Below are 16,384 nucleotides of genomic sequence, written 5' to 3'. Positions count from 1 at the left end.
TCCTTCATGTAACTCTCACAACTTTGCATCAAGATTCCATTGTTTGAAATGTAGCGCGCCCAAACCGTACAACCAGCAACAACAACAAGCACCACCCGGGCCTGTCGGAGGCTACGTGCCAAGTACACCTAGCATGAAACGTAAGAGCAAAAACTATAAATGTGCGTCCATTGTTGCTAATTGTCTTTTTTTCTTGTATTGTATTTTCTAGCTGGCGATTGGATTTGTGGTAACGAAAGTTGTGGTTTTCATAGTAAGTGATCTGAAAAAAAAATTGAGGATTAGTCGGAGACCGATGAATAACCCAAGTTGTGACTATAGATTTTGCGAAGCGTACCCAGTGTGCCAAGTGCGGTATGGGCAACCCGGCTGCGCAAAACACGATGCCTACCCCATTAGGGTATTGAGTGGTAGCGGCGATGGCGGCGGCGGTTGAGACGGGAAGGCGCGCGAGTATGGGAGGTTATTTTGCGAGTGGAGGCAGTGGAGAGAATATAAGGAGTGAGCGAGGTGATTATTCATTTCCTTTTCAATTCTTTTCTTTTTTTCTTCTTTCTCTTGCATGCGTCTCTTCTTGAGTTTTCGTTATCAAACGATGGCAGCATAGAGACATCGATTCTAACTTGCATTGATACTCCTCCCCCCTTTTTTTTCTATTGACAGCATGAGATTTATTGATTCACTGGATGTTTCTTTTTCCCATAGATTGAAGATAGTTGGCATATGTGGCATGTGAAGTACTGTGTAATTTGAGCGATAAATACATAGTGAGAAGAGAAAATAATAAAACATGCTTTCAAATAAAGAGGACGTGGGGAATTAAGGAGGATCATCGTGTCTTCAAGCATTTCCCCACACACGTGAAAAAAAAAGTGAATGATAATGGCGGAATGTGAATTTCGAAAAGCGGAAAAAAAAGCATACTAAGCGCAAATGTAGACAGCGCTTTTTTTTTCCTGTTTTCTATCTCTTGTGTGGTGAACGATAGACACGACATGTTTGTTCAATTGCGTACCGAAGGATACAATGGCTATTCTGTAGGTTCGATGCATGCGCTGTGTAGCTTCTTTTTTACCAATGCTGTGTCTGTTAATGCTGGCCATAGGTGAAGTGGAGCCCCTTTTTCGAAAATAAGTTGGCGGTTGCCAGTGCGTCCAACTTTGGTTTGGTGGGCAATGGACGATTATTTCTCATGGCGGCTGGTCCGGACGGGTTAATGATTGAACGAGCGTAAGTGGTCCTGTTGCCTGAAAGTGACCCTTACTGAAACTACCACACTTCCTTGCTTGATAACAGATATGATACTCAGGACGGCTTGTTTGACCTGGCGTGGAGTGAAATTAATGAAAATCAGATTATCGGGTCCAGTGGGGACGGATCCATCAAGATGTGGGACGCCACCCTGGCGGTAAGTCAATTGGCTATACGATGGGGAATTAAGTATGGAGCTGCGACAGTCATGATGCGGTGATTAACGGAAATGTATTGTACAGGATTTTCCTATTCAAAATTGGCAGGAACATCAACGGGAAGTGTTTTCAGTGGAATGGAATCTGATTACCAAGGATGTGTTTTCCAGTGGATCATGGGACCACACTGTCAAAATTGTAAGTCGGCAGAAAAATGAAAAATATTTGTGGATGGGAATAAAATAACGATGGGAATCTGTAGTGGAATCCGCAAGCACCGAGATCTTTACAAACGTATACCGAGCATACACACTGTGTTTACAGCACATCATGGTCTCCTTACAATCCGACAGTGTTAATGAGTGGTTCAGGGGATCAGACGGTCAAGATTTGGGACACAAAGAGCCCTCGGTCAGTACAAACAATCCGGGCACACAATAACGAGATTTTATCGGTGGATTGGAACAAGTATCAGGATCAAATGTTTGTTACGGGTTCCGTTGACCGCACCGTAAAGGTCTGGGATCTTCGCCGTCCTGACCGTGAAGTGATTTGTCTAGCTGGCCACGAATTTGCTGTACGCAACGTCAAGTGTTCTCCTCATCGACCCAACATTGTGGCCAGTGCAGCGTATGACATGAGCGTACGGTTCTGGGATACAGCGGCACCTCTCGGACAAAACATGATTAGTCTGCATGACGCACACACCGAGTTTGTGCTCGGCCTTGATTTCAATCTTTATGTGGAAGGCCAAGTGGCGACGTGTGCGTGGGATGAAACGGTTCATGTATTCGTTCCACCAGGATTGATGGGACGATAAACCAGCATCTAATGCTAACAAACGGTAACCTGGCTCTCTCTCTCTTTTTCTCTCTCTCTCTCCTTTTTTTTCTTTTTCTTTTTGTTGTACAATAACATGTATTCGTAATTTATACAATCACAACGCTTGCTGCAAGCGATCCAAAGCTCTATCGATCGATTTTCTAATTGGATGAAACCAGCATTAGAACGGTGATGATAAAACAAGCGTATTTCCAATTTTTACGGACATTTGTTTTGACAAGTGCGAAAGTTGAGAGAGATCTTTGTCCAATTCGTCACACTGGGAAATAAGCTGCACCATTTGGTTGGTACATTGGTCAATCTCGGTGCTTAATTCTTGGATGGAAGCCTTGTACACGCCTTCAGCATCACTGGTTGCCGTCGCCATCTACAGTGCTGGGTCAGTTGAAGTCCACATATCTGTTGGATGCTCCACTAGCAAGGGATCTCACCAAAACCATGCGTTTCTGCAACCGTTCCACGATGGCGTTAAAGTTGTTGGCTAGTTCTACGGCTCGCGTGTCCAGTGTTTCAAACAAACCCACATCAAGCGGCACCATGGTCTCACTCTCCGTGTTTGGCATGTCTGAAAAACTGGGCAGTAACAGACAACGAGCAAACGGACAATCGAAAAAAAAAGGGAAAAAACGGGGAAAAAAGTCAGATCCAGAATCGGCATGTCTGCATTTCCCACATTTGAGTTGCTTTATTCATGTGACCAAAATACGTGATGGGTATTGTTGGGGGTAGGGGGAGAGTAGAGTCTAGGGTTCAAACCAAAGGAACAAGACATTGCCATAGCATTAAAAAACATGTCTTAGAGCTGTTTGATAGGTTTTGGTGTAAATCGCTTTCGTAACATCTTCACCATGAGACCAAACCAGTACATATTGAGGCATAAAGTGACAAAGTTGGCTGATCCATAGACAATCCAATCTGGGCAAGACAGACATTCACAGTGAGTAACCTTTTTTTTTCCGGCAACCACCCCCATTTTGTATCTGTGTACTTACATCGCCATGGTACAAGCTCCTTTACAGCGAATATATCACCTAGAAAAAAATCACATTTTCCCATTCAGTCTCTATTGATCGTTTCCCATTGATCTAGACCGGTGACCACTTACTCCACATCCGCGTCGACATATAGAAGCCAAACACAATCCTCGCTCCAAAGAAAGTGGTTATTAGGAAGAATCCATTGATCAGTTGCACCTTGCCCCCGGTCCAGCCGAGTTTATCCTATAAATTCATCCATCAAAGAATCACACCAGTCAGTGAACACTGGGGCAACGGGTAGCTCACATGATCGATACATACTATGAACCAGTTGATGTTGAGGAAAATTGTGCTCAATTCGTACATCAGGAAAATGGCGCCGTAATAGTTCACAAATGGTCGCTAAAAAAATGATGGGGTTCAAGATCCACAACTTGATCCATCGATCCATCACCCACTTTTGATCACACAAAATGTATAGAAATCGACTTACGAACGATAATACAAAGACAGACAGGGACGCGATGCCGTGAAATACCATGGTAATGCCTTGGTACTTGTAGAAATACAAGGCAATGATGGTATCCCAAATAAAATATCTACATTTTGGTTTCCCCACATCCTTTCCGTAAGTTCCATGGTCGTGTCGCCAATCGCTTGGGTGTGGTGGGTTCGACTGCTTACCCACATGACACCGAATATATGTCGGCGGCCCATGCTTGATATCCAAACACTCTGTCTCGAGATAACTGATCGTCCGCCATGATGAAAAATGATCCGACCACCACTGTCACACAGTGCACCGTTGACACCACATGGATATGCCAGTTGGGTGCATTATACTATACAGCGTTTAGCTTTTTTTTTCCCTTTTTTTTTTTCTCAGCTCGAACGTTTCAATTTCCGTCCAAGACTGTGCATACTGCTGGATCTCTTCTTCCTCTTGTGCCGACAGTGGCGTGTGGCAATGCCAATGAATATGAAAACTGATCACTTACGCCTTTGAAGAATTGGAATGTCTTTGGAAACAGTAACGGGGATACGAACCGAGATATTTCATAGATGATGCCGCATACCACGGCCGACAACAGCACGATCTGCCAATGATGCCGCAGGGTGGTTAATGCCAGTTGTTCCAAGAAAGCATAAAATGGAGGCTCCATTGAGAAACGGGAAGAATAAAAGAGATGTAATTCAAAGAAGAAAAAAAGAAGGGTCCACAGTGAAGGTTGCTTCTTTTAGATATTCCACGTCGGCCAGTGGTTCAAAAAAAAAGAGAGCATCATGCGGGCATTAAAAAAAGCTGGAATCAGGCTTATGTGAGCGACGATATTTTTCCCCAACCCCTCTCATTGGGGGAAGGAAGGGGAGGGGGGTCCCAAATCCATCCCAGTTCAAGTCACCGGAGGCGTAGGCAGAAGAACACTTCTTTTACCATGTGAAGAAAAAAAAAAGGGAAATCAACTTTTTTTTCATATCGTTCTTATGACATAGAAATATCAATCTTTCCACCAATGAGCAAGTTTATTTGGTGGATTTTCTAGCTGTGATGATCTTCCAGCTGGCGGCCACCCGATATTGATCAAATTCTTCCAGAGCCGTGGCACACAACTGATCAAATTCGGTTTGCGTAATCTGATTTTGCGAAATCCAGCAATGTCGCATCGATTTAAAAAATGCCTTCATCTGCTCCTTGTACAAGAATCCGTACTGCTGAAGCACTATTACAAATACAAGGTTATCAAAAGAAAAAGAGTCGCACCCATTATTTTATTTAGGTACATCGCATTACTTACATGTATCTGTGGGCCATTCACCAATAGGTATATCGTGGGTCTGCTCTTGGATATCGGTAAACCCCGATTCGAGTAAAACCTTACTCAGTGATCGAGGATAATTAAGATCCACACCGACCCTCGCCGCACAGGCTTTGTACCACTCGTTCATACGCGTCAAGACCGGCCCAGCGTGCTTGAAAAAGCAGTCTAACATAAAATCGGTGAAAAAAAAAATTAACTTGAGTTGCATGGAAAATAGGTGACGAATGACGGACTCCATACCGTATTCAACGAGTTCTATTTGGCCTTCGGGTCGCAAGATACGATAGAATTCGGCAATCAACAACGGCCATTGTTTCCATGGCACCACCGCGCTCACATCACGTTGGTAAATGAAATCAAACTGCTGATTGCTGAATGCTAGCGGTTTTAGTAGATCGCCCTGACAATACGAAACATTGGATATGTCGGGCGCATTGGGTTCGGCTTTTAATGGGTAATTTGACCAATACGATTGTATATCCATACCAATCACCTGGCTCTCGGGATACTCTAACGCTGTTTCCAGCGCCCACACACCTTTTTAAACAAAATTCAGTTTCCGGACAGTAACTTTCCTTTTTTTTTTCCCATTACGGTATGTGTGACGCACCTACACCACAAGCACAATCCAGAATATAAGACGGTTTCTCCAGCTGGATGTGCATGTTGCCATTAAACACCTGTTTTAACATGTAATGCTATTAACAATTATATGATAACAATTGTAATGTACACATGGAGGTGCAAAAATGTTGACGAAGCGGTGAGTGCAAGTTCCAAGTTTGGCGATGAATAATAGAATAATACCTGACGCTTTTGTCTATTTGTGCCGGAGATCGAAAGGTTGACGTTCAGCCAAGGGTATATTTCATAGATCTACAGGCACAAGAGTAACCCACTTTTTTTGTTTTACCTGTCTTTTTCTTTATCCAATTCGTAGTCGTATACATGGTCAATTTGTTCTTGGGGTAGTTGCAACGGTTTGGTTAGTTTCTCCAGAGCCTGCTCTGCAGAAGCTATAGCGGTGGCAGCTATTTTCCATCCCGGTTCCAGCAAGCTGTTGAGATGGTCGTCGGAGATTGTCGATTCGTATGAACTTGCATAAGGAACGGACACATCCGATAAAACATCTTTAGGTGGAGATGTCAGTTTGGTGGGTGATGATATAGAAAGAGGGAACGATTCCGGTAGAACGGGGGTAGGTGGAGCTTTTATTAACGGTGATGGATGGATAGGCGAAGCCGGTGGTGAACGGTAGCTGTCAGCCGAATAACGATGAGCGGCATATGGACTGGCCCTTTTTGTCCCACTTTTGGCCCGCTTTCGCCGATGCGACTTGGTACTCTTTTCATTTATATCATGTTTACTGAGATGTGTGCCCATTAAAGAGAGAAAAAAAAATCCAAAACAAAAAGAAACAAAAAGGAACAGAAAAAAAAATAAAGACAACGGGAAAGGACAAGTCGACTTGGTATATCATACCAAACTAGTGATATAAAGGGAATATACTACACAGCCAAGTAACATGACTTGAGAAAAAAACCGGATAATTTGACTGGCACTATCCTTTTCAGGCCCTCACTAACTCCATAACTCCCCACCAGAGAAGATTCGTTTTTAGTTTTTCGTGTTACATCAAATTTCATTCCAAGTCTTCTTTCTTCTGAAGAAACTGGAACCAATCAGAGATAACCATTACAGAAAATGCAGATATACCGTCACGTTGTCTTCCATTGAGCACATTTTCCTTCTTTCCTGATGGCCCAATCTGTGTTGCCATCAGATTTTCGGTTAAAAAATCTGCCATTGTTACCTCCAGGCCACGTTGTGGTTGCCATGACCAAGATCAAGCAATAATGCAACAAATCAAGAAACTTTAAAACTCTAAAACAACGTCAAAGCTATTTAATACACAACATGCCGCTGCAATAAAGCATTGACGTAATTCTATGGTAACCACTGGAACCATTGATTTATTCTACATCCTTTTCCTTTTGTTTTTCCTTATTTTCGTTTTCTTCCTCAGAGAGCATTGGGTCATCTTTTCTTGTAGCCACGTGCAACTGAAGCGGTGTATGAACCATGGCGTGCTGGGAACCGACTGAGGTGCAAATAAAAAAGTAACAAACAAATAAAATGCGGAGCCCTAATCCGGCGATTGGCAATCACGCAAAGTTGAGATAATCGGCATAAAGCGATCTATGTTTTTCTGTTTTGGCCCGGATGAAATATAGGGTACAAAAGTTTGATCTGCTCAGCAAGTTCTTTTGTAAAGTTCTGATGGACGAAAATTTTTGCCAAAGGGCAAGTTTCTAAATAGAAGGTATTCAAGGTGCGACAGACCGGCTAAAAGGTGCTTCAGTGGCACGGAGAGGGCGGCCATGACATCAATCAAGCGGAGCCTGAGCATTTTACTGGCTGGTCCGCTGCAGCCAGAAGCAAAAAACCAGGTGTTTGCCTTTTACGTTATGAACCCAGCCAATTGTCTTTTATGGTAACTTTCAAAGAGAAACTTGTCGTTTAAAAGTTTTCCCTCGGTTACACGGGCTCCCCCCCCCTCTTTGACCAACTTCTTTTTTACTTTCTTTGAAACTAAGCAACCGATAATTTCAATTACTGCATTGCCAACGATTGCAATCGGGACAGCAATTGAAGAGACAGTATCATCCAAGTTCATATTTACGAGAAAAATGAAAAACAATTGCATACTAAACGAACTAAACGAATTGCACAGAGTAAAGAAAGACAGAAGGGGATGCCCAACTCTTTTTTTTTCATACAGGGCTTTTTTAGTTCGTGTAACGTTATTGGCATCACTTGAGTTATCTGGCAATCGTTCTACAGTTAAACTGCGAAGCCAATCTTCAAGAGTTTCCATGAATATTTAAATAGAGTCATTCCGTCGAATCCGAATTTGGATTGCTTCTTTATTCATTTTATCTCATAGACAAGGATCCTCTATCCTTTCTCTTTTCATCTGTCCTGTTTTTCACTATGTCCTTCCAGGCACTCTTGAACAAACTCCTCCCCACCCATCTCTCCACTCGTATCCCCAAATCAACCACTTTTGACTACAGTAACACGAATCATGATAGCTGTATCGATTATGATCCATCTGTTGCCTGCTACGTGCAGCCTCCCAGTAGCCCTATCCATATCCCTGTAGCACAACCGACATCGGCCGCCGTCTCTCCATACCAATTCAACACGTCCGGTTTGACTTGTCCAATCGACCATCAATCCCCCGGTCACGGTAAGCTTATGCACTCCTGGCTAACTTGAAACATCCACTAAAGCCCGAGTTTATTTTTAGATCTTCTTTCGGTGCCTTCTACTGCATTTGGATCATTTTCTTCCGCGGCCGACTCTATTGTCACCACGGATCATGACGCGCTATTCATGCCACTGTCTTCACAACAGATGATCCAAGAGGATTTTTGTCTGGATGATCTGCTTGACTTCCAGCCTTCCACAGCAGTGATTCCATCGGCCGGGAATGAACATACCCCTTTCTCGCCTTGCTCTACCACCATGGCCAGCAGTGTGGGAGCATCCTCACAGGTGGCTCCTACACCAATTATTATCCAAGAAATGTATTCCCCCTTCACCGATACACTTTCCTCAGCTTCTGTATCGTCACCTTATGATTCTGTATATGGGTTGGCGTCACCTCTGAGCAGTGATCTATTGTTCCCTTCCTCGTTCCCTTCTCCATACATCACCGAAGACTCTCCTGGACCGCTAGCCTCTTCACCTTGCCCTTCTCAGGTTTCGATTGACCAGCTGATGGAGCAATATCTGGTGATCACAGCTCAATCGCCCTGCTTATCCGATCAAGAAATTCAACCAGTCGCTTCTGCTGGATCCTCTTATCCTCGTGAGAAGCGATCAATGAGACGATCTGCGCGCCTACATAAATGCCCTTATTGTACCCATACCAGCAACCGGGCCAACAATATGAAAGAACACATCCGGACCCATGATCCGAACCGTCCCAAGAATTTCGCGTGTTCCATTTGTGACAAACGATTTGCTCGTAAGCATGATATGAAACGCCATACCAAATCACATCAGCGCCTATCACGACGCAGTACTTCATAAGCTGTTGTTATGTACTGTTGATGTTTTTCTTTTCTCTATGCTTTATCTCTTGCCTTCTGTACGTATATGTATAGTATTTATTTCTTGTACATTGTAATTCTATATTCCACCGGCTTTCGATTCTATGGGATCAAGCTTTTATACATTTTCTTTTTCTTTCTGTTTAATACCATATTTCCCTTTTTTTGCAATATTTTTACCCGATGAAAAAAGGGTCATTTTTGTATAACAACGTATTCCAGAAATAAAAATTCCCAAATTAGATCCTGTCCACTAAAAACTATCTCCGTCTTTTTTCTTCTTGACTAGCCTGTGCGCCCTATTTGGGAAAAAAAAGTATACAGTAGCAATTGCAGAAATCAGGCACCGAAAAGAAGATTCTGTAATATACTGAACAATGTTTGAATTGTCATCAAAAAGCGTTACCAGGCAGGCAATGACGTTATACGATCTGAGAATCTAACTACAGCTAACATCAGCTTTTGTACATGCAGTGCGGAAAAAAACGAATTTCTACCTACTGTGATACAAGAGGCCCAGTCACCCTTTTCCATAATCTATGCATCAGGAAATACTTTTTTTTTTTTTTTTTTGCAGGTGGCGCACGCTAAATTAGTCGTCATGCCATCTAAAACTTTTGCGTTGTAAATGCAACGCCATACTGTATGTCTGATTTTTTGTTATCAGACAACATCAATTATATTGTATAATGTTAAGTTTGTCATTTGGAAGCTAGAATAAGTATGTCCAATTTCAAAAGCCGTGAGCGGTTAACCCTTCATTGTTCCAAAACTTTAGTACTCAAAGTATCATAGCATAGAGTGTGTGTCGATCTAACTATTGAAGAGTAGCCATTTTTGAATTACACGATTTTGAAGGTGATTCTGAGAAAAGTAAGAATGAGAGTTAAATTAAATAAAACTTTGGTTTTGATTTGCTTTTTCTTCCGAGTGCGGAAAACTCCAAGTTTTATTGCAGATGCGGCATGACGAGCAGTGTAATATAAAATGTATGAAGGATTGAGTGAAAATAAGAGAGAGAAATATAAAACACTAAGCATCAGAGAACGTAGGTTCAATCAATATATGAAAAGGGGATGAAATTATCAGCGGCGAGTGTCAAATTGAATGTTTGGACTTGAATGCTTAAGGATCCGATCCAACAAAAAACGTTTCATATTCTATGTTAAGAACCAGGAATGGGGTTCAAAGAAAAAGGCGCGGTATGATAGGCAATAATCTCCTTTAAGGAACATATGCGTTCAGGTTTTTTGAAATATAAACACCTCACTTCTTTTAAACATCATAGGGCGTCGAGTTTTGTTTGGCACCAAGACCTCGAACGTCTTCTCGGATATAAAACTGACATCTTACAGCGTGTTGTTGATATCAGGCAAGATAGTTTATGGTTTATCTTTATAAGCTCAACATCTTCTATTGCACATGGCTCGCAAGCATATCCGACAAAAATAATAATAATAAAAAAAACATAATCCTCAATGCAGTTATTGATCCCACAAGGTTCCATCACTAACATTTTGACATTTTTTTTTTAAAAAAATTTGTAGTTTGAAAGCATGTATGCTATACAACTCTATTTTTTGCTTCAATTTAAAGTGTTTGCAATATTAAAAAAGTACAGTAAGTAATTTACATCTTGCAGGAAATGTCAAATAGATCGATTACCTTTTCTTTTATTTTTTTAAAAAAGTTGTGTGAAATACTGTTAAAACTTGGATATACTTTTCTTTTTTCTTTTTTACCAAGACAGTTCTATCAGATAGTCAGTCATACGTGCTGTGATTAATTGACAGCTTGTGAAAAATGCGACATGGATTGGACCATAATATGTCTGATTTGGTAAACGATCCACAGAGAGAACATTCCAAGTATAATGTTGCAACTCCAGCCGCTGTGAATATGTCAGTAGTCCACTCGTCCACGTAAGATAAACAGATAAAATTACTGAAAGCCTATTTATGCCAATGGGCTCTTTGATTTAAGGAATTTTCGCAACACCAAATAGAGAGGAGGAGGTAATTTTTTGGCAACATGAGTGTATAAGATAATTTTTAGTTCATTTGTATGTTACACGATAAAACTGAATATAATCTGCATTTTTATATTTTTCATTCTTTTGCTCTTTATTTCAAATGTTTAAAAATACAACAACTTTTTATTCAACTTTTATCAACAACAAAAGATTATGTTGTCAATGGCTGATTGATAATAACATCTTGAAATATCCTATCTGTAATATTTGTAATACCCCTATGTTATTATCTAAAAAAAATATCCAAGAAGATTATCATTTTAAATGTCATCCATGTAAAAGAAATAAGGGTTTATATTCAGAAAGTATATTTTACAAATCTAAACTTAAACCTTTGAAGATAATAGAATTATTTTATTTCTGGTCATTCAGTAAGTTTATTTTATATTTATGATATACTGATTAATAATGAACTGTATTTTTAGATTATAGACCAAGTGAAGTTAATCAGCATACTTCTATCGCAACAGACAACATATCAAAAATTTTTAAAAAGTTCAGATTAATCATATCTGAATACATATTAAACGAAAAGGATAACTGGAATACAACAATTGGTGGGCCGGGTAAAATAGTTGAAATTGATGAAGCTATGGTAACATGACAATAATTATTTTATTCTACATAATGATTAATTTTTTGTTTTTTGTAGATAAGTAAAAGAAAATACAATCGTGGTAAAAAGAAGCCTGGTATATGGGTACTTGGAATGTATGAAAGATATTCCAATCCGCCAGTATTTATCATGTTACCAATACAAAATCGAAAAAAAGAAACATTACATGTTGCAATCAATAAGTATGTAAAACCTTTTACAACCATCATAACAGATTGTTGGAGTGGATATAATAATATCGATGAAGATGGTAAATATACTTTTCTATTTATATTTTTATTTCTTTTGAATATTAATTATATAATAGGAATATATAAACATTTGACGGTTAATCATTCGCATTATTTCAAAGATCCTGTTACAGGTGCATATACAAATTCAATTGAAGTAAGTTTTTTCAATCTTTTTATGAATTATATGATCCATTTTTTAATATTAGGAAAATGTTTAGGGATATTGGATGCATATGAGAAAATATTTGCCTCCTCTTCCATATGCAAACAGAAAAGATTATGGTGATTATCTTTTAGAATTTTCATTTAAGAAAAGATTCAAAAACAATCTATTAGAGATGCTATTATATGTAATCGGTAAAGAATAAATTTGGGCAGAATAATTATCCGCAACATTATTATTGGTTTAAATTTTGACACTAAAAGTTATCTTATTCACTATAACTGCCAATTTTTTTTGGTCCTTGAAATGGAGAAATGGCCGCTTTAGGAAGATCGATAATTTTTGTTCTCCGACACAGTGGGTTGGTCTGAGAATTCCGGACCGGAGCAGCGAGCCATGGTGGTGGGATTTTTCATCCTTTGCATGGGCTTGGGCTGTAGAATCCTTCCTCTTTAATCATCATCCAAATGGCTGCTGCTAAGTCTGGTATTGCTGTTGGTCTCAACAAGGGCCACATCGTCACTCGTCGTGAACTCAAGCCCACCGTCTCTTACCGCAAGGGTGTATGTATTTCGATGGATGGATGCGATACCTAATCAGTTGGATCCAATTCTTTGCTCTCTCGTTTTCTCCCAACCTGTCACATTTCGATGCATTATCCCATTCGTAACCCTCCCCAACGAGAATTTATTTCCTGACGATCTTGAAGTTATCTCTTCTCACCTGTGAGGAATGTTACAGTAACGCCGTCAGTTTTTATTTCCCACCTGTATCGACAACCTTGAATGCATCGTCAAGAACTTTGTGTGATAGTCGCCATGGGGACCGACGGACAAAGAGAGAAAAAAAACGAGAGAGCGGAAGCGGGACACTGATGACTGCAAAAAGGGGAACATATTTTAATTCTTTTATTATTGTTAGGCTGCCTCCAAGCGTGTGACTTTTGTCAAGAGCATTGTTCGTGAAGTCGCTGGTTTCGCTCCCTATGAGCGCCGTGTTATGGAATTGATCAAGAACTCCAAGGACAAGCGTGCCAAGAAGCTTACCAAGAAGAGACTCGGTACCTTCCTCCGTGCCAAGAAGAAGATTGACGAGCTCCAAGCTGTCATTGCTGAATCTCGCCGCCATTAAATTGTCCTCTGACAATCTGCAATAAACACATGTGAACAAGTGGACGGGGTTGTTCAACAACTTTTTATTTGAATATGTTGTTTGGAATTGGGTTAGATTATTCTAGAATGTGGACATCAGCGAGTTGCTGCCAGGTGTCAATGCGAAAGATACCACGACCCAATTCCGCGATGTTTTCGAGCCCTTCATGAATGGTTAAGCTGGCTTGCGTGAGGGTGGATAAAAGGGTTTCGTTGTTCCCGATGACGATGCCGATATCAGCTTCAACTAGAGGGGAAAAGAAGAGTTTAAAAAATCATACTTTCATTTGAGGAGCGACCTGCAAAGACGGAAAGAAAATTTACCCAAGGGCAACAGATCGCCAAGGGAATCACCAATGTAAATAACCTTTTTTGGGGAAGATGATAATGCGTCCTTGATCGCCTGTACTTCCTTCTTCTTATCCATGGTTGTCAGTACGCGTTGTACAACAAGTCCCGTTGCTAGTTCGTGTTGGAATTCAAGGTCATTGCAGTGAATTTGGTCTCGTTGGAGTGGCAACGGGTCAAGCATACCGAGAATCCAGTCTTTGGACCAATTCAGGGATACAATCTTTAGATGGGGGATTAATTGCAAAGCTTCCAGTACACCTGGACGCAGCAAATGTTGGTGGGCTATACCCGCGGATCGTAACTGTTCTTTTGTCAAACCACGGAATACTTGATGTTCACTAATGCGAGTAACGGAGGCGGCCTCGACATGACGATAAGAATCGAGACGACGAGCCACCGCCTCTATAGAAGTATCGTTTGAAGGTGGAAGCGATCCTCGATGTTTACGATAATCGTCCATATAAGCATCTGTGAAAAAAGACCAAGATGTTGGATTGCCGGTCATTCGGAGAGCGGCTTCTCCGAGAATACTAGTCGTATCCTTAGTGGTAATGGTCAAGTCAAAATCGATGAGCACCAGTGGAGAAGTCTGCATGGAGAATGAACGGCACGAGGACGAATTGATCCTTGACGGTAAGATGGGTGCAGAAGCGTATCGGCGACAAGAGTGTCTGATCATTTGAACCACCGTGACTACAGTGATTATAAAAGATCGTAATAAAAATCAAAAACCTCCACCATCTTGAGAATTCCGATATCGGCAGCAACTCGGATTGTCCGTCTTTTCACTTGCAAGTTGCGATCGTAATAAGCGTGATTCGTTTGGAAGCCGCGGTTTTTATGACTATGTAGAACTTGATCTGGTATGCTCTGTCTACGCAATAATTTATTGAATAAAAGTTATTCCCTATCATTGCTATTGACAGCACAGCAACAGGATCTTTTTGTTGCCACGTCGCGAGTTGCCATCTGATATATAAAAATTTCTTATGCATAAAAATAATGTACTCTACGAGACACAGCTCGGTGGCCAGTAAACCCAGAGTCTACCAAAAGTCAAATGAAGTAGATAAGCAGTCTTTTCCGTATATCCTATTCTGCAGTCTCTAATCAAGCTCTTTTGCTCCAACAGCGTATTGCGCGCCTGAGTACCTTTTTGAATGTAAAACTGAAAAACTCAATCATTAAATCAGTTTTGCTGGCATTAAGAGAGAAAATTTTCGCTGCGAGCACCGCCCGCCAGACATTTTTGCCCGAGAAAAAGAACAGGTTCGTTATCAGGCACCGCAAATTCAATTTGCCCCATTACGCATTCCTTTTCGCACGCTTGCTCTACTATGGAAAACTTGCAATCTTTAACTGAGGATGGAGGTGTCAAGAAGCGCATTATCAAGGAAGGTGTTGGCAAACAACCCAGCAAAAAAAGCACGGTCAGCGGTAGGACTTCATCTCTGTTTGGTGGGTAGTGACGTGGATCGATAATGACTTGAAACGCTGCCTAGTGCATTACACCGCGTATCTGGACCAACGAAATCTCAAGTTTGATTCTTCTGTTGATCGCCGTGTACCTTTGACATTTCAGTTGAAGAATGGTATGACGTCTCGCGGTGGAAAGGCATGTTGCTAGTGGTCTTACTCTGAGTTGGAACAGGAAAGGTGGTGGAAGGATGGGAAGTTGCTATCCCAACTATGAAAATCGGCGAAGTGGCAGAAATCTATTGTACTTACAACTACGGTACGTCGGTTTTCGTGGATGAGGTGTGTATCATTTTCTGATGCACCAATACGGTTGATAGGTTACGGAGAAAATGGAAGAGCACCGCTTGTGCCTCCGAAAGCCGATTTACGTTTTGAGGTTGAGTTGCTCGAAGCATGGGAGGTAAGTGGTGGATACCAGATTTTGATGCCATGGAATGGTGTGTTTGACGCCAGAGCAAATAGGATGCAAGATCCGCAGCCGAACGCTTGGAAGCTGCGCAGACGAAAAAGGAAGAAGGAAACAGTTACTTTAAAGCAGGTGCAGTAGATCAAGCTTTATTAGCCTACAAAAAGGTGAGTAACGTCGTCAATTATTACGTATGCTATAGTCCTGCTTTAACAGGTGATTGCAGGGTAGAGATTTCATCATCGATTTGTGGGATTGCGAACCACAGGAGTTGGTTCAAAGTCGTGAAATGGTAGTCTCACTTCAATCGAACATTGCTGCGTGTTACATGAAAAAACAGGATTGGGAGACAGCCATTGAAACGGCCAAAAAGGTACGAAGAAAAACAAAGAGGGTTCAGAATATGGAGAACAGCATTTGTTTTACTCAATCTTTGTGGGTGACGCAGGTGCTGGAACGAGATCCCGTTAATATCAAGGCATATTACCGTATTGCCAAATGCTACATGGAATTAACAGAGTATGAAGAGGGTCTGCAATTTGTTCATTATGGATTACAGGTAAGTGCAGATTTTTTATTGTTCCCTCAATGGCTAGGTGGTGTGGCGTTGACTGTTTTTTTATTATTTTTCAGTGTATGCCAAAAAATAGCGATCTGTTATCGCTTCGTACCATGATTGAACAAAAGAGAGCCAAATCTTTAGATGATAGCAAGAAAATCTACAAGAAAATGTTTGCATAAGTTCTCGACATTGTTATCGCAACCGATTTCATTTTGTGGGGG

At 41.0% G+C, this 16,384-nt stretch overlaps 9 protein-coding genes across 9 annotated transcripts; 5 read left to right on the top strand and 4 right to left on the bottom strand.

The window, feature by feature from the left end:
• Positions 1–1,192: 1,192 nt before the first annotated feature.
• BYT42DRAFT_593302 (WD40-repeat-containing domain protein) lies at positions 1,193–2,229 on the top strand (the record flags this gene model as incomplete). Its single annotated transcript, XM_051570689.1, has 4 exons — positions 1,193–1,230; positions 1,297–1,408; positions 1,494–1,607; positions 1,672–2,229. The coding sequence occupies 4 exons, from the start codon at positions 1,193–1,195 to the stop codon at positions 2,227–2,229; spliced, it is 822 nt and encodes a 273-aa protein (XP_051424786.1).
• Positions 2,230–2,377: 148 nt separating this feature from the next.
• Positions 2,378–2,815, bottom strand: BYT42DRAFT_613275 (uncharacterized protein; the record flags this gene model as incomplete). Its single annotated transcript, XM_051571717.1, has 3 exons — positions 2,378–2,392; positions 2,455–2,619; positions 2,684–2,815. The coding sequence occupies 3 exons, from the start codon at positions 2,813–2,815 to the stop codon at positions 2,378–2,380; spliced, it is 312 nt and encodes a 103-aa protein (XP_051424785.1).
• Positions 2,816–2,882: 67 nt separating this feature from the next.
• On the bottom strand, positions 2,883–4,545 carry BYT42DRAFT_566735 (TLC domain-containing protein). Its single transcript, XM_051568018.1, has 7 exons — positions 4,228–4,545; positions 3,914–4,071; positions 3,723–3,828; positions 3,551–3,631; positions 3,358–3,472; positions 3,245–3,283; positions 2,883–3,167 (listed from the first exon to the last, which is right to left on the bottom strand). The coding sequence occupies exons 1-7, from the start codon at positions 4,390–4,392 to the stop codon at positions 3,049–3,051; spliced, it is 783 nt and encodes a 260-aa protein (XP_051424784.1). The 5' UTR covers positions 4,393–4,545; the 3' UTR covers positions 2,883–3,048.
• Positions 4,546–4,621: 76 nt separating this feature from the next.
• On the bottom strand, positions 4,622–6,503 carry BYT42DRAFT_566731 (S-adenosyl-L-methionine-dependent methyltransferase). Its single transcript, XM_051568017.1, has 6 exons — positions 5,963–6,503; positions 5,857–5,869; positions 5,660–5,747; positions 5,290–5,586; positions 5,026–5,214; positions 4,622–4,950 (listed from the first exon to the last, which is right to left on the bottom strand). Exons 1-6 carry the CDS (start codon positions 6,430–6,432, stop codon positions 4,754–4,756), a joined length of 1,254 nt encoding a protein of 417 aa, XP_051424783.1. The 5' UTR covers positions 6,433–6,503; the 3' UTR covers positions 4,622–4,753.
• A 1,540-nt stretch (positions 6,504–8,043) lies between these two features.
• BYT42DRAFT_613272 (uncharacterized protein) lies at positions 8,044–9,150 on the top strand (the record flags this gene model as incomplete). The annotated part of the gene is made up of 2 exons (XM_051571716.1): positions 8,044–8,302; positions 8,363–9,150. 2 exons carry the CDS (start codon positions 8,044–8,046, stop codon positions 9,148–9,150), a joined length of 1,047 nt encoding a protein of 348 aa, XP_051424782.1.
• A 1,847-nt stretch (positions 9,151–10,997) lies between these two features.
• On the top strand, positions 10,998–12,269 carry BYT42DRAFT_545377 (uncharacterized protein; the record flags this gene model as incomplete). Its single annotated transcript, XM_051565809.1, has 7 exons — positions 10,998–11,092; positions 11,550–11,573; positions 11,635–11,797; positions 11,855–11,894; positions 12,033–12,068; positions 12,126–12,205; positions 12,258–12,269. 7 exons carry the CDS (start codon positions 10,998–11,000, stop codon positions 12,267–12,269), a joined length of 450 nt encoding a protein of 149 aa, XP_051424781.1.
• Positions 12,270–12,655: 386 nt separating this feature from the next.
• Positions 12,656–13,418, top strand: BYT42DRAFT_566725 (50S ribosomal protein L36e). The gene is made up of 2 exons (XM_051568016.1): positions 12,656–12,777; positions 13,136–13,418. The coding sequence occupies exons 1-2, from the start codon at positions 12,682–12,684 to the stop codon at positions 13,343–13,345; spliced, it is 306 nt and encodes a 101-aa protein (XP_051424780.1). The 5' UTR covers positions 12,656–12,681; the 3' UTR covers positions 13,346–13,418.
• A 138-nt stretch (positions 13,419–13,556) lies between these two features.
• On the bottom strand, positions 13,557–14,296 carry BYT42DRAFT_479527 (HAD-like domain-containing protein; the record flags this gene model as incomplete). Its single annotated transcript, XM_051563668.1, has 2 exons — positions 13,557–13,612; positions 13,690–14,296. Coding segments are annotated over 2 exons (663 nt in total), but the record flags the coding sequence as incomplete, so codon positions are not given.
• Positions 14,297–15,053: 757 nt separating this feature from the next.
• On the top strand, positions 15,054–16,277 carry BYT42DRAFT_494501 (uncharacterized protein; the record flags this gene model as incomplete). Its single annotated transcript, XM_051564302.1, has 7 exons — positions 15,054–15,153; positions 15,219–15,308; positions 15,368–15,451; positions 15,513–15,595; positions 15,658–15,768; positions 15,828–15,974; positions 16,050–16,277. 7 exons carry the CDS (start codon positions 15,054–15,056, stop codon positions 16,275–16,277), a joined length of 843 nt encoding a protein of 280 aa, XP_051424778.1.
• Between the last annotated feature and the right edge of the window lie 107 nt (positions 16,278–16,384).

This window comes from Radiomyces spectabilis (assembly GCF_025331425.1).
Source record: "Radiomyces spectabilis strain NRRL 2753 chromosome Unknown BYT42scaffold_5, whole genome shotgun sequence".
Taxonomy (NCBI): Eukaryota; Fungi; Mucoromycota; class Mucoromycetes; order Mucorales; family Radiomycetaceae; genus Radiomyces; species Radiomyces spectabilis.
Note: the sequence above shows the minus strand (reverse complement) of the source record. Positions and strands in the feature narration are given on the sequence as shown.